Source organism: Anarhichas minor, unplaced genomic scaffold (assembly GCF_050575085.1).
Source record: "Anarhichas minor isolate MPS153535 unplaced genomic scaffold, ASM5057508v1 ptg000010l, whole genome shotgun sequence".
NCBI classification, from domain to species: Eukaryota; Metazoa; Chordata; class Actinopteri; order Perciformes; family Anarhichadidae; genus Anarhichas; species Anarhichas minor.
In genome coordinates, this window is record NW_027466456.1 from 2,514,403 (window position 1) to 2,527,500 (window position 13,098).

At 42.8% G+C, this 13,098-nt stretch overlaps 1 protein-coding gene across 1 annotated transcript; it reads right to left on the reverse strand.

Annotated features, from left to right (window-relative positions):
• Positions 1-1,984: 1,984 nt before the first annotated feature.
• On the reverse strand, positions 1,985-9,149 carry ddr2a (discoidin domain receptor tyrosine kinase 2a). Its single transcript, XM_076088549.1, has 15 exons — positions 9,055-9,149; positions 8,181-8,412; positions 7,830-7,977; positions 7,131-7,233; positions 5,692-5,875; positions 5,363-5,603; positions 5,084-5,149; positions 4,720-4,856; positions 4,379-4,593; positions 4,044-4,266; positions 3,792-3,919; positions 3,437-3,634; positions 3,120-3,354; positions 2,409-2,558; positions 1,985-2,320 (listed from the first exon to the last, which is right to left on the reverse strand). The coding sequence occupies exons 1-15, from the start codon at positions 9,132-9,134 to the stop codon at positions 2,189-2,191; spliced, it is 2,472 nt and encodes an 823-aa protein (XP_075944664.1). The 5' UTR covers positions 9,135-9,149; the 3' UTR covers positions 1,985-2,188.
• Positions 9,150-13,098: the final 3,949 nt, after the last annotated feature.

The following is a 13,098-nucleotide window of genomic DNA, read 5'->3' on the forward strand; positions in this document are numbered from 1 at the left end:
ATAAAACCATTCTCACCGAAAACAAACAAACGTTTGAGTACAAAAATGTAGTAAAACTAATCGTGAAATCAAGTCATTTAAAACACGGATTGTAATGAAAAGATTTCCTTATCCGATGGGAATAACCACACTCTGCATAAACACCCAAAATGTGTCTCCAAAATTAATATTAACTTACTTGTACTAATCGTTTGCCTAGATTGCGAAACACAGAAAGATAAGGGTGAACTTCCACATACACGTTGAAAATACCATGCATAAGGGCAGACATGAGTGTCTTTTATGATAAGAGGCTAGAGCCTGTAAATACAGCGGAAGTGGCAGGAAAACAGTGGTATGCAGTATGAAGTTCAAGCTATGAAAGAGTTACACACAGACATATGCCAGAGAAGAAGAGGAGAGAATCCAGCACACACCAATAAAATAAAATAGAGAAGTCATTAGCTGTGTTAGCTTTCGTCAGCTAATATAAACCTATCTGAAGCAGTCATTCTGTTCCAATCAAACACATTAATTAGGCTCCTCTACATTCCTCATTTCAAAGGAAATACACTTTCTTTGCCAACTGAGACGAACTATAATCATATATGCATTAACTTGTTCGACACCAACATCTTCCCAATGATGCTGACTGTAAACACATACCGTTGAACCAACATGAACAAAAACACAGCCTGCTTTCCCGATCAGCATCTTGCAACATCTAATCAATTATCAAAGAATGATATTTCATTTTGGGATCAACGCGAGACGATAACACTTTTGCAGTGGCAAACAAACAACAAACAAACAACAAACAAACCTTTGGAAGCAGTTTGTTTGGTGTTTAGATCCCAAATGTGAGCGGTGAAGTTAGTGAATCACATCAAATAAGATACTCCAAAAACTTAAAGAGAATATTAATCCACAAATATATCAACAAAACATAAACAGAATAAACACATAATGAACATATAAATATTAATACAAAATATTGCTATTTGAGATTTAGACGTATCTATTGAAAATACACTCATATACACTTTGTGTTCAAATCACAGAAGGAAAACTGCGGGGAGATGAGAAAGACTTTATATGTCTATAATGCATTATAAACATACTTATAATGCATTATTGTCTGCTTATTGTACTATATATTTATAATTATAAGCGCTCATACATATTCATAATGCTTTAAAACAATAATCATAACAATTATACAGCATTGTATATTTTCTTTCAGTAAAGTAAATAATAATTGTGTTGTTCTTGCAGATTTAATAATGTTTTCCCTTTACTTAAAGGAATCAACGACCGCTTAAAATATATTAGAATCACATTATAATGCATTATGAAAAGATAATAATTTATTACAATATCAAGATATAATACATTATGATCCTTGAAAAAAGAAATCAGTGAGTGACCACCAAATTACCTTACAAGTCATTATATAATGCTTTATAATGTGTTATAATTATTGTTATGAAGCATGCATATGTATGAGTGTTATCACTATAACTCCACAGTGCTATAAACAGATTATAACACAGTATACATATGTTTATAATGCACTACAGACATGGTCGTCATAGAAAGTGTTACCAATATTTCCTTGTCACTCTAAATGTGTGGAGTTTGTCTGAGATGAAAATACTTGAAATAAAAAGAAATGTAACAGTAACGGTCGGCTGCACGTTTCCTCTTCTACATTCAAGCAGTCTTCCAAAAGGAAACACAAGAAAGTTCTTCAGCAATGCATATATCAAACATTGTAACATGGGGAATTTGAACTGAAAAATGAAAAAGTGAAATCAAAATACGTTTTTAAAAGTGCCGAATGTCACTTGCTACATTTATTTTTTGAACACGTGTCCCGACCAAACCTTAATCACGTCTCCATTAGAATAGATTTGTTTTCTAATAATACCTGTATGTCTATAAAACCTCTGATTGAGCCAATTGAGCTCAAACTGACACCAAAAGTCTTTGGTATAGTCCATCTTTGCAGAGTGTAAGTCCATGAATCAGTGTCTCCAAAATCGTAGCTCAGAGCCCACAGGTGGCTCTCATCCTGTTTTTTTCTCTCCTGAAACAAGATAGCTTAAACCTGGATCGGGTCTGAATCATGGTCTACCCTTGTCTTTGCACCATTTTTCCTCCCAGAGATGAGCAGTCTGGGAATCACTGTCTTAAACGTTGCCCCGGCTTACGGCTGCATTTCCAGGAGGGCTCGGTGTATTTCCTGGAAGGAAGGCCGCTCCTTGGTGTTCCTCCTCCAGCAGCTCAGCATGATCTTGTAGAGCGAGTCTGGACACAGCACAGGCTGAGGCAGGTAGATCTGCACGACATGGAGGCGAGGAGATAAGTCACGGAATCCACTCGTTTGTTTATTTACATGTGGATGAAATGTTTGTAGCGACACTCACCTGTCTTTTCTGGTCCCTGAAGAACTCCCCGGTGTTTTCTATCACCTGCTCATCAGTGAGCTGGGAGTAGGGCTGCTCCTTGCAGAAGTTTAGTATCTCCCACAGGGTGACCCCGAAGGCCCACACATCACTAGCTGTGGTGAACTTACCCTGCGACACAAAACATGGTGACATGTCTATCAGCTCAATTACTCACCCAGTGTTCATTGAATTTGTGAAGAAACCTTTTATTTTTCTTGCACGCCTCCACGATGAACGGAGAATCCAAAACCGGAGAAAATTCTTGATGAATTGAAGTAAACTACATCAAAAAGTCCGTTTACAAACTCTCACACAACTCGTGCAGTATAATCACAGTCTCATTTATCCAGTCGAACGCTCACTACTTCACAAACATATGCATCATCATAAACAGCTACTTGCCCGTCTGAGTCCGTTTTTAAATAGTACGATTTTAAATGTGTTTGGTAAGTTGTGAGCATACGACTGGATGAATAAGACTTGGATTATGCTGCACAAGTTTTTTGAGAGCTTGCCCCCATTTACTTCAATTCATCAAGAATCGTCTCTGTTTTTGGTTTCTTATTTCATCGTGGAGGCGTGAGAGAAAGACTAAGTTTTCTTCAAGAATTCAAAGTAACACAGGCCGAGTAATTGATACACAAACGGTCATTTTGTGGGTGAAGTATTCCTTGAAGTCGAGGTCCTCACCAGCAGGATGCTCTCCCACGACATCCAGCGTATAGGCAGCACCGCTCTGCCCTGGATGCGGTAGTAGTCACCGCTGTACAGGTTTCTGCTCATGCCAAAGTCAGCTATCTTTATCGTGTAGTTCTTGCCCACCAGGCAATTCCGCGTGGCCAAGTCCCGATGAACAAAGTTTAGAGAGGAGAGGTACTTCATCCCCGACGCAATCTGAGCCGCCATGTAGCACAGATTATTGAAGCTGGAGAGGAGAGAAAAGAAACAATAGAAAAACACACAAAGACAAATAGGCAGCCGTCTCTCACTCGTTTCTTTCGACTCACCTGACTGTAGGTGCGTTGCTGAGCAGAGCCAGTTGTCCCTCGGGTTCGTGGCGGGACAGAAACTGGTTGAGATCTCCGTTCTCCATGTACTCTGTGATCATACAGAGAGGGTCGCTGTAGATGCACACGGCCAGCAGGCGAATGATGTTGGGGTCCTTCAAACGCGACATGATCTTTATCTCTTTCAGGAAGTCATTCCTACCGAAACACACACACAAAAAAAGTACTTTACACAGAGAGAAATCATAATCATATCAACTTTATCATTTCAAGATTTATCTTCAGTTTCAGCTACATGTACAGGCTAAACATGTAGGTGTTTGGTGCAGATCACTCAGGCGCCTGGAGTCCATACCTTGCATTTTTGTCGGCGTCTGAACGGAGCATCTTCACGGCCACTAAAACTGGCTGGTCCTCGGGGATGTCAAATAAAAACTCCTTGTTCATGAACTCCTGCATTCCCCCTGCTTCACACAGGTGCACCTGAGGAGAGAGGAGGAATGCAATGTTTTAAATCTTTATGCTTTAAGCTCATCTAAAGCTAGAGGAGGAAAGACGAAGCTGCACACATGCACACACACACACACACACACACACACACACACACCTCTCCAAACTGGCCCTCTCCCAGCTTCTCCTTGAACGTGAGCAACTTTCGTGGGAACTCCTCCACTGCAACGTCCTTCCCTGACAACAGGTCCATAGCCAGCGCGGGGATGGCGTACGTGTTGCTTCCGGTCACGCCTTGCAGGTTCACGATGTCGGCCTCTGCGTAGTGAGGGGCGCCATCTTGGACGACGGTGGTTGTGATGGATTTAGAAGCTGCCGTGCTGGTTGAAGCTGGAACAGAATATGGGGAACTGTGACTAACAATCCCAATAAGATAAGGGATTGACCATGCCGTTAATCAGTTTAAATGGATGTGAAACAGTTTTTTACCACCTACCGGGCTCCTCCGAGCTCTGAGCAAACTCCGGCAGCTTACATATGATGCGCGATGGCTCCTGATAGTCTGGACCGAGGGGGAAGATGCGCTCGTATGTGGAATTAGACTCCTGCTCAATGATTGTGCTCGACTGGTTGTGGTTGTAAGCGAACGTCTCACTCTGTATTGACAAACTAGCAGTTAGTTCATCGTCCAGCATCCGGCGAGAGGCCTAGAATAAAGGACGTGGGGGGGTGAAGGAACAGATCTGAACACCTCCCGAAAGAAGACTCAATGGAAATGACTCAACATGCACAGGCTGGTATCAGTTTGATGCATTTTTTAAACTTGAGCTCACCTTCTCCAACATCTTCTGCCACACCTGCCTCCACAGGATGATGACGATGATGACCACGAGGATGAGGATGATGGCCACTAAACAACCAATCAGAATGCGGGTGTTGCTGTCATCTATTTTGTGGGTGGGGTCGTCCTCTGGGGAAGGGAGACAAGGAGAGACACCTTTGACTGTCTGCATCAAGCGGCAAACTCCGCTGCTGAGGAATGAAGTCTGACGCGGAAGTGACAAAAACTGCAGTTTCTTGAATGAGCAACACAAACCAGACTTAAAACACGCCAAAGGGAAATCCAACATCACTTCCATCTTCTTGGACTATTGTTACTATTCATCAAGTGTGTGTGAGTGTGGAGGGATCACTGACCTGGTTGTATGTTGGGTGGCAGTCCTGTCTTGGGTGGAGCCAGTGTTGTGTTGTACATGGCTGTATCTAAAAAAAAGGCCAGATGACACAGAGATGATCAGAAATTAAATTGTTCATCTTAAATCAGAAGGCCTCAAAACAGACTTTAATAATATCAAATAATATACACTTTTGAGTCTTCAAATACGTGCAGAAGTAAATGAAGTAAAACTATATATACATATGAAAGTACCAGAGATCTTATTATAAAGATTATACACACAGTTCTTCGGTCTATACCTGACTGGAAGGTGATCTCGCTGAACAACATCCAGGCGTCAGCAAAGTAGAACTGGCACTTGATGGCGCTGGCCATGTGATTGGCCAGGTTGACGGTGATGAAGCGGGCGCTGGGATTCTTCTCGTCCTCCACGGGGCTGAAGGCGAGCGGCGTGGCCTCCCAGTCCGCCTCAGAGCGGAAGTAACACACCACCTGGCGGAAGGCCTTGATGTGCCCCGAGTACATGTTGTTGCAGTGGACCTGGACGCAGATGAAGACACTTTTAGTGCTGGTGAGGATAAAGAAAATAATAAAAAAAACACACGCTTGTATCATCAGGAGACCTCACCTTCATGGTGGTGAAGTTGCGTATGCGGTCAAACTCAAACATGATTTCAACATATCCACTGGGGAAGCTCTCGTTGGTCCAACCCACGTAGTCGTAGCCGGGCCACACATTGTAGACGTGACTGTGTGTAAAATCATCCAGGCCGCACACGCCATCAGTCAGCTGCCCCAAGCCCTCTGTCATACTGAGACACAAAGACGTGTAAAAGAGAAGGCAGCAGACACAGAGGAACATCCTTTTATCGTACTTTCACTGTTTGAATCGGCCACTAAACACGACAGGAACAGAGAACAACAGACAATCAGAACTGGAGAGAAAGTCTCTGGTGCCAGACTGCCTTCCAGTATATACTCCTCCAGAAGTCAGGAAACATCACTGCAGACCCTCTGATAACACTGTACGGCAAAATAATCCGAACACAAGAGCAGTTTCTTCCTGCAGGCCGTCACTCTGATGAACACTTAATATCAGTTACACCCTGTCACTAACACAATAACACCAAAATGATCACTGCTGTCGTTTTTTAAGTTTTACAGTGATTAATGCACAATTAGTTTTCTAATATGTACATATCATCCGTTACTGCCAATATAAATCCTACATCCTTTACATGTACATACTGTACATACTCATAAAGTCCATTCAGTATTTATTTATATATTTGCACTATTTGTATTGTTTACAATTTAAAGAACACTTGACTTGTATATCAACGGTTATATATATTTATTTTTTATTTTTTAGTATTTATATTTACACCTATTTTTCACTATTTGCACACATAACCAAAAAACAATGTTGCCAAAGCAGCATATCACAAAGGTACACAATAATAATATAGATACCACAATATTAACAGAACATTATATTTCTTACATATTATCTGTAAGTGCTTTGGGAGAGATGCGAAAAATACAGAGTCTAATTCATTTTATGTGCTCACAAACTTGGCCAATAAAGCAGATTCTTCATAAGCGCTTCTGTAAATTGGTGCAACAGCTTACCACTAGGTGGCAGCATTGTAAAGCCGATTCTTCTCTTCTGCATTTGGCTGTGATATCGTAATAAAGGCCATTTTCTTTTCTCTCTGCACTGTTGCCTCCACATGGAGATTGAAGCCTGCCATGTGTCATGGAGGACATTATTCACCATGACATGAACCAAACACCGCCGTCAACAAGAGAGTGACTGGCTCATTCCGGCCTCTAAACTTCAGCACGGTTGACTCAGTCATTCCTATGAGGTATTGCTCAACTAAGTAAACCACCGTGACCTCTCTCTGCGTTCCCCATGGTGACGGAGCAACAACAAGGTGAGGCGGGGAAAAAACACTGACGAAGGAAGAGAGCGATGATGAAGCAGAGTAGTGGTGGGTGAAACAGGAAGGAGGAGGAAATAATGTGAAACACACACACACACACACACACACACACACACACCTGTGGATGACAGCACCGTCATAGACAGAGTCGTTGAAATAAGCAGGGTAAGCAGGCGAGCTCATCTGTTCTCCTGCTGGAGCGTTGTACGACACGAGACCATCTGTAAAGCAAAAAAATAAAGTCCATCATTCTAAAAACTCATGCTGTGCAGAGAAGCACTGCTCAAAACCACAGAAGGTTGTTTCAAAATAGTAGCTGGAAGCTTCAGCTCCAAAAATGAGGCCCTGTGCATGGGTAGAACTTTCCATTATGAATATGTAATGTTTTCAGACAGTTGAAGAAATGTTTTATTCGACTTACAATCTGTTTGCCCACAAAGCTTCAGCTATCAGATAATATGGACTTTTTTTTTAGCTTTTCTCATATTTCACTTGGTTTTTGTCTTTGATTGGATCTCAAATTTGACCAAACTTTGTGCCTCATGGATTGAAGGGTAAAGCCACCAACCAAGGGCCGGTATCTGATGAAATACCAAAAAAAACCTCTGTAAATTTAAAGTGGTTACTCAATATCTAGTAACTATGATTATTGTTGTGTCCATCGGGGTTGTTCAAGGTGTCAGAGAGTCAGCTGATCCTTTCTATCTTTAGCTCAAAGTTAAGGTCATCTTTGCTCAGCACTTCCTCGCTCATCCATCCTCACATATCCTCTCTTTCCTCATCATCATCATCATCATCATCATCAGCCACCTCTCACCCAGCCATTCACAGCCGTAGAGCTCCACTCTCATGCAGACGTTCATGGAGTGGTCTGTGACGGGCATGAAGCGGACGAAGCGAGCGATGATGGGCGGCTCCAGGTCCTTCAGCACGATGTCGTAGGCGTTCCTGTTTCCCTCAATCACCTGCGGGTCGAAACAAACGCACCTTCAGCTCATGAAGTATCTCACTAGTGATTGAGAACGACCCATGACCTCCTGACCAATCAACATGAGTCCAATCTCTTTTAGGACTATAAACACAGCCATGATGAGCATCAGAACATCTGTATCAGAAGGTAAAATTGATTACACAGTGACATCAAGGCCCAGCCAGTTTGAAGACATACCTGCTTGCCCTGCCGGTTTCTCCACGAGATCCAGCGGCTCCCGTCGCGGCTGTACTTGATCTTGTACATCTGGGAGAACTCATTTCCGATGCCTCCCGCGTGACGACCCTGGGTGCCCACCAGGGTGATGAAGTGGAGCGAGCGCAGGTCAATCTGGAGGAACTCCTTCAGGCTGTCTGGCTCCACCGTTATCTCCGGACACCAGGCGCCGTCGCCCTCCTCAAAGTCCAACCTGGGTTAGATAGATGTTCATATTCGTATTACAGCAGGAAAGAGAGGAGAGCCGGGAGGAAGAATAAGTAGAACAGGATGGAGAGGAAAAAGGTGAGAGGAAAGTAAAAGCGAGTGCGGTGGTGGACTGATGAAAACATCTCGGTGAAGTCTTAAGTCGTGAATTTGTCTTAAAGTGTTAATTTTGGGCACAGGAACTGGTAGGGGTGAGGAGGGGAAACTGGGCGAGACGGAAAAAACACAGCCGGAATGGATGGTGAAAGTGTGTTACATCCTTATCCTTACTGAAGGCCCACCCAAGTTCTGCTGCGCACACACACACACACACACACACACACACACACACACACACACACACACACACACACACACACACACACACACACACACACACACACACACACACACACACACACACACACACACACACACGCAAATGCCTCCTTAATCATGTGGCTGTCAGTAGAACTGACCCCAGTTTGTGGCTTACTGCAAATAAACAGGCTCAAGCACCTTTGCAGTAAAAGCCACCCACACACACATTCATTATCAGGGTTAACATACAATGAAGCACGTGTGTGAGCGTGTCTGTGCTTGTGTGTGTGTGTGTGTGTGCGTGTGTGTGTATGTGAAAGATACATACCTGCCGTATCTAGCAGCGGTGGACTCGGACCACTGGCTGGAGGCGGAGATGTCCTCGTCCTGTATCTGCCCTCCTGACATGCCCAGAGGATACCGACACACACCTGAGACACAACAACGTGTTTGATTACTCGATTGATCAGGTCAGGAGGGTCAACAGATGAGCGTCCACTCATCCTGTATCTTATCAAGAGAAGGGGAGCGACTAGTTACAAGTGCTGTTGTTAATTCACTGGTGCTTTTTTGCAGTACATTCTGAAAGCAGTATTTCTATTCTAACTTACTGGAAGTTTTTGGGAAATACTTACGTTATATGAGCGGCATATATATTCCTCTTAGATTAGAAAATCTATGTTTAATTTTATGTTGTTTAACTTTTCAGCCATTTTTATTTGTAAAGCACTTTGTAACCTCTGTTTTGAAAAGGGCTTTATGAATAAAGTTTATTGTTTTTATTGAATTGAAATACATACTGTCAGGATCCTTCTGGCAATTATTTATAAAAATAAACTGAGTAGCTCATTTTTTAAATATTTACTTGAATAGTTTTTAATAAGACTACTCTTACTAGCTACTCAAGTCTATCACAATGCTTCTATTTAAGGATATTCTCGTTCCACCACTGGCATTTAAGGCTAACTGGATTATCACCACACTCTGAATCATGCAGCTCCCCCAACTTCTCTCAGACCAACCACAGCGCTGGTCGGCGTTGAAAAATTTGAAACCAAACTCAAACATTCACCAGACGCTCGCAGATATTTCTAAGACAGAACGACTTAATTCCCAGCTCCTGTAAAAAGAAAACCTGCAAAAACGTGATGGATAGTGCTGGATGAAGGGGTGGGGTGGTGATGTGAGAGTACCACACACACGCACACACACACACACACACACACATACACATACATATGTCCACACTCATATTGTGGTCGCTTTATTGAAATAATAAGCTGGATCCATTCAGTGTTTCTGCCAGTCCAAACAGTGCTGGTATCAAGTACATGTTGTTACTGTATGTGTGTGTGTGTGTGTGTGTGTGTGTGTGTGGTAACGCTGGCAGCGTTGAGCCCATCACGCCCCCACCGTGCGGTCAATAGGAGCAATATGCCCTCTGTTTCCTGCATGCCCGTCCACCCCCTCATGTCTCCTCTCTGTCCTCCTCTCACTCCTCCTGTGTGGTCTCTCCCTTCTCTCTTTTCCTTTGTCCCTTTTCAGTGAGCGAGAGCTGATAAAAAAATAAAGCGTGATTTAGGAAAAGACTCAGCTGGCTAGAGGCTAACTGAGCGCGACACATCCAACATGGTATCTAATATACTTTTACAAGGCTCTGAATGATTCTACTGATTTCTGGGTGTTTTCAAGAGCAAAAAGAATGAAAGGGAACTTTTCCATCACGTGTTATCTACAGGGGTTGGTTTTGTTTTTGGGCCTAATTTCGACTACGTTTACATGCTTTTGTCCTTATTCCTTAAACAGACAATATTCCTAGTAAGCTGTTCACATGGCTAATGAAAATTAATATAATATTAATATTTCCGTCCACATGCAGGTGGGACCATGTCACTGTTTTACAAGTCCCAAGTCAAGACAGACAAGTCACAATGCTGTCGTCACCAAATGTAATGCCATCTTCGTCTGCAGTATGCCATTTTGCATACTGCAATTATGATTTTTTTTGACTAATGCATGTATTTTTGTTCGTGGACGACATGATCTTTGGTATCATTTTTGTGCTCAGTAACGTCGGTTACTGTCGGTTTGGTTCAAACCAAAGTGGATCTGGAGAATTAAGTGTCGACTTGCCGGGAATGAACAGCGTCAATGTTAGTTGATTTAGGACATGAACTGAATCGTGACACACTTTTTAAATAACATACTTTTTAATCTTCGGGCTGAGGGGGAAGGTATCAAGTATTTTCAAAAGGCTCAAGTCCAAGAAAAGAAAGAAAGAAAAGTCATGAGTCATTTGGTTATAAGTCCAAGTCGAGTTAAAAGTCTTTTTTCGATTTTGTCAAGTTGAGTCTAAAATCATCCAATTTGTGACTCCAGTTTGACTCAAGTCCAAGTTATGTCCACACCTTGAACGCTGACGTACGTTCTACGGCTGCGCCCTTTAATCAACTCAAACAATAACGATGTTTAAAAGTAGGTGTGTTTCTCCTTCCAAACCAGAAATGTGGGCTTCTCTTTTGGGTATACATTCCTACTCTAAACTGGTTGGCTATAGTTCATTTGTGTACAACACCCCGAGCTGGTTGTAAACAGGAGGCAGTGCGTCTCACACCGCCGTAAAATCTCAATTGAGACGCATATCCTTAATACGCTTTTATACATGTCCAGAGAATATTCCTAAAACCAGAATAACATCGGCATCTCACTCACGTCTTAATCTGAAAATGCTACATTCAGAATAATGCCTAATTCAGATTATCCAAACGGATTATGCTGTTTACGTGACCCATATTACATTCAGAATATTGTAACATTGGAGGTAATAGTGGCATAATAGTGTGCATGTAAACATAGTCAGTGACCACTCCACCTCACAGGATGTGACCGCTAGTTCGCCTCATTTATGGATGAAAGAGCCTTTTGGCAAAAACTTGAGTTCTGTGTATGCGATAGCGGCTTTCAGCGGAGCTGCAGGCGGAAGTTAAAAGCCAACTGGCCCTGTTAGCCTGGCCCCCTTGTCTCACAGGAAAACCTTTGAGAAGAAGCCAGCAACAGCAGCGCTCCAGGTTCAAGGCCTTCTCTGTCCCTCTCTTGCTCTTTTTTATTTCCTTCTTTTTCTCTCTTCTTCTTTTTTTCTTGATCTCCTTAAAATATTTGCTTAAAAAGTCAAGATGTGAAAAATCCCCTGAAGGTTTGGGGCTGACGCTGACGGCCCGATGCTCTACTCACTTGTCCGTGGACACCAAACCAGGCGTAGATGCAACCACACACACGCACCCGCAGGGCTTCGTCTTGGCAGTGGCACAGCGACAGTTTGAAGGAGTCGCAAACAAAAACTCTTCCAGATGTCCACATTCGCTTCCTCCTCTGTCCTCCTTTCATCTTGTCCTCTCTAACCTTTGTTCAGTGCTGCCCTCTTCACTGCAGCCCGCATCACATCAACAGAAATCATATTACTGTTCTCATATTATCCGCATATTAGCGGTATCCTTGGCCGCACAAATACGAAACCATTTTAATGATAGGTGCGGTGCTCTCAAACTGCATGACTTATAGCTCGAGTAAAAACACAAAATCGTCAGAACCTGCTTCAAGAGAAACAGCAGAGATGTCCAATTAATGATTTCAAATCAAATCAGTGCAGGATAAGATGACAAGAAACATCAATGTTTGGAAAATGGAGAAGCTCGAGTGATAGTCACTGGCATGAAGCAGCTGAAATGTTGCATCTGACGTTGGTGCCGCCTGGTCCAGAGGTTAAAGTGTTTGAGGTGGTTGAGAGCCAGAAAAGCAGCACACGAGCCTCATTCACACAGAGGTAAAGAGTGTAAATAGAGACGAAGAAAGAGATGACCGCAGTGCAGCGTCTCCTCTTCTACTCCTACAGTCTCACACAGAGGGATGACGCACTGTCAAAAAGACAAAAAGTATTCTTAGGCTTTGTTCACACTGAAAGCCTTAGGGCTCAATTTGTAATCATTGCTCAGATTTTTGTTTGGCTGTTCACATTATTTATTTTGGGGGCCAATATCAGATTCCAGTGTGAACTGGCCGCGACCCTGAACCGACCTACATGCAAGTTTTTTTTGATTTTGTCAAGTTGAGTCTAAAGTCATCAAATTTGTGACTCGAGCCCAAGTCATGTGACTCGAGTCCACACCTCTGCAGCCCTGCCTACTCCGATTAACTTAGAAAGACCCCATGACGTAGCCCTGTAAATAACTAAGATAATACAAATATTTAAAAGTAGGTCTGTTTCTCCTTCTGACCAGAAACGTGAGCTTTTCTTTTGGGCTTGCATCTCTACCTCAGCCTAGCAAACTGTTGGCTGGTTGCTGTTAAGTGATCTGAGTCACATGTGCACAAAAAT

Coding starts and splice junctions, on each gene's coding strand:
- ddr2a (XM_076088549.1), bottom strand. CDS start 9,134: ATGTCAGGAGGGCAGATACAGGACGAGGACATCTCCGCCTCCAGCCAG. Junction 5,150..5,362: donor CGAGATCACCTTCCAGTCAG/GTATAGACCGAA, acceptor CCTTTTTTTTAG/ATACAGCCATGTACAACACA. Junction 3,635..3,791: donor GACGCCGACAAAAATGCAAG/GTATGGACTCCA, acceptor GTGTTTCGGTAG/GAATGACTTCCTGAAAGAGA.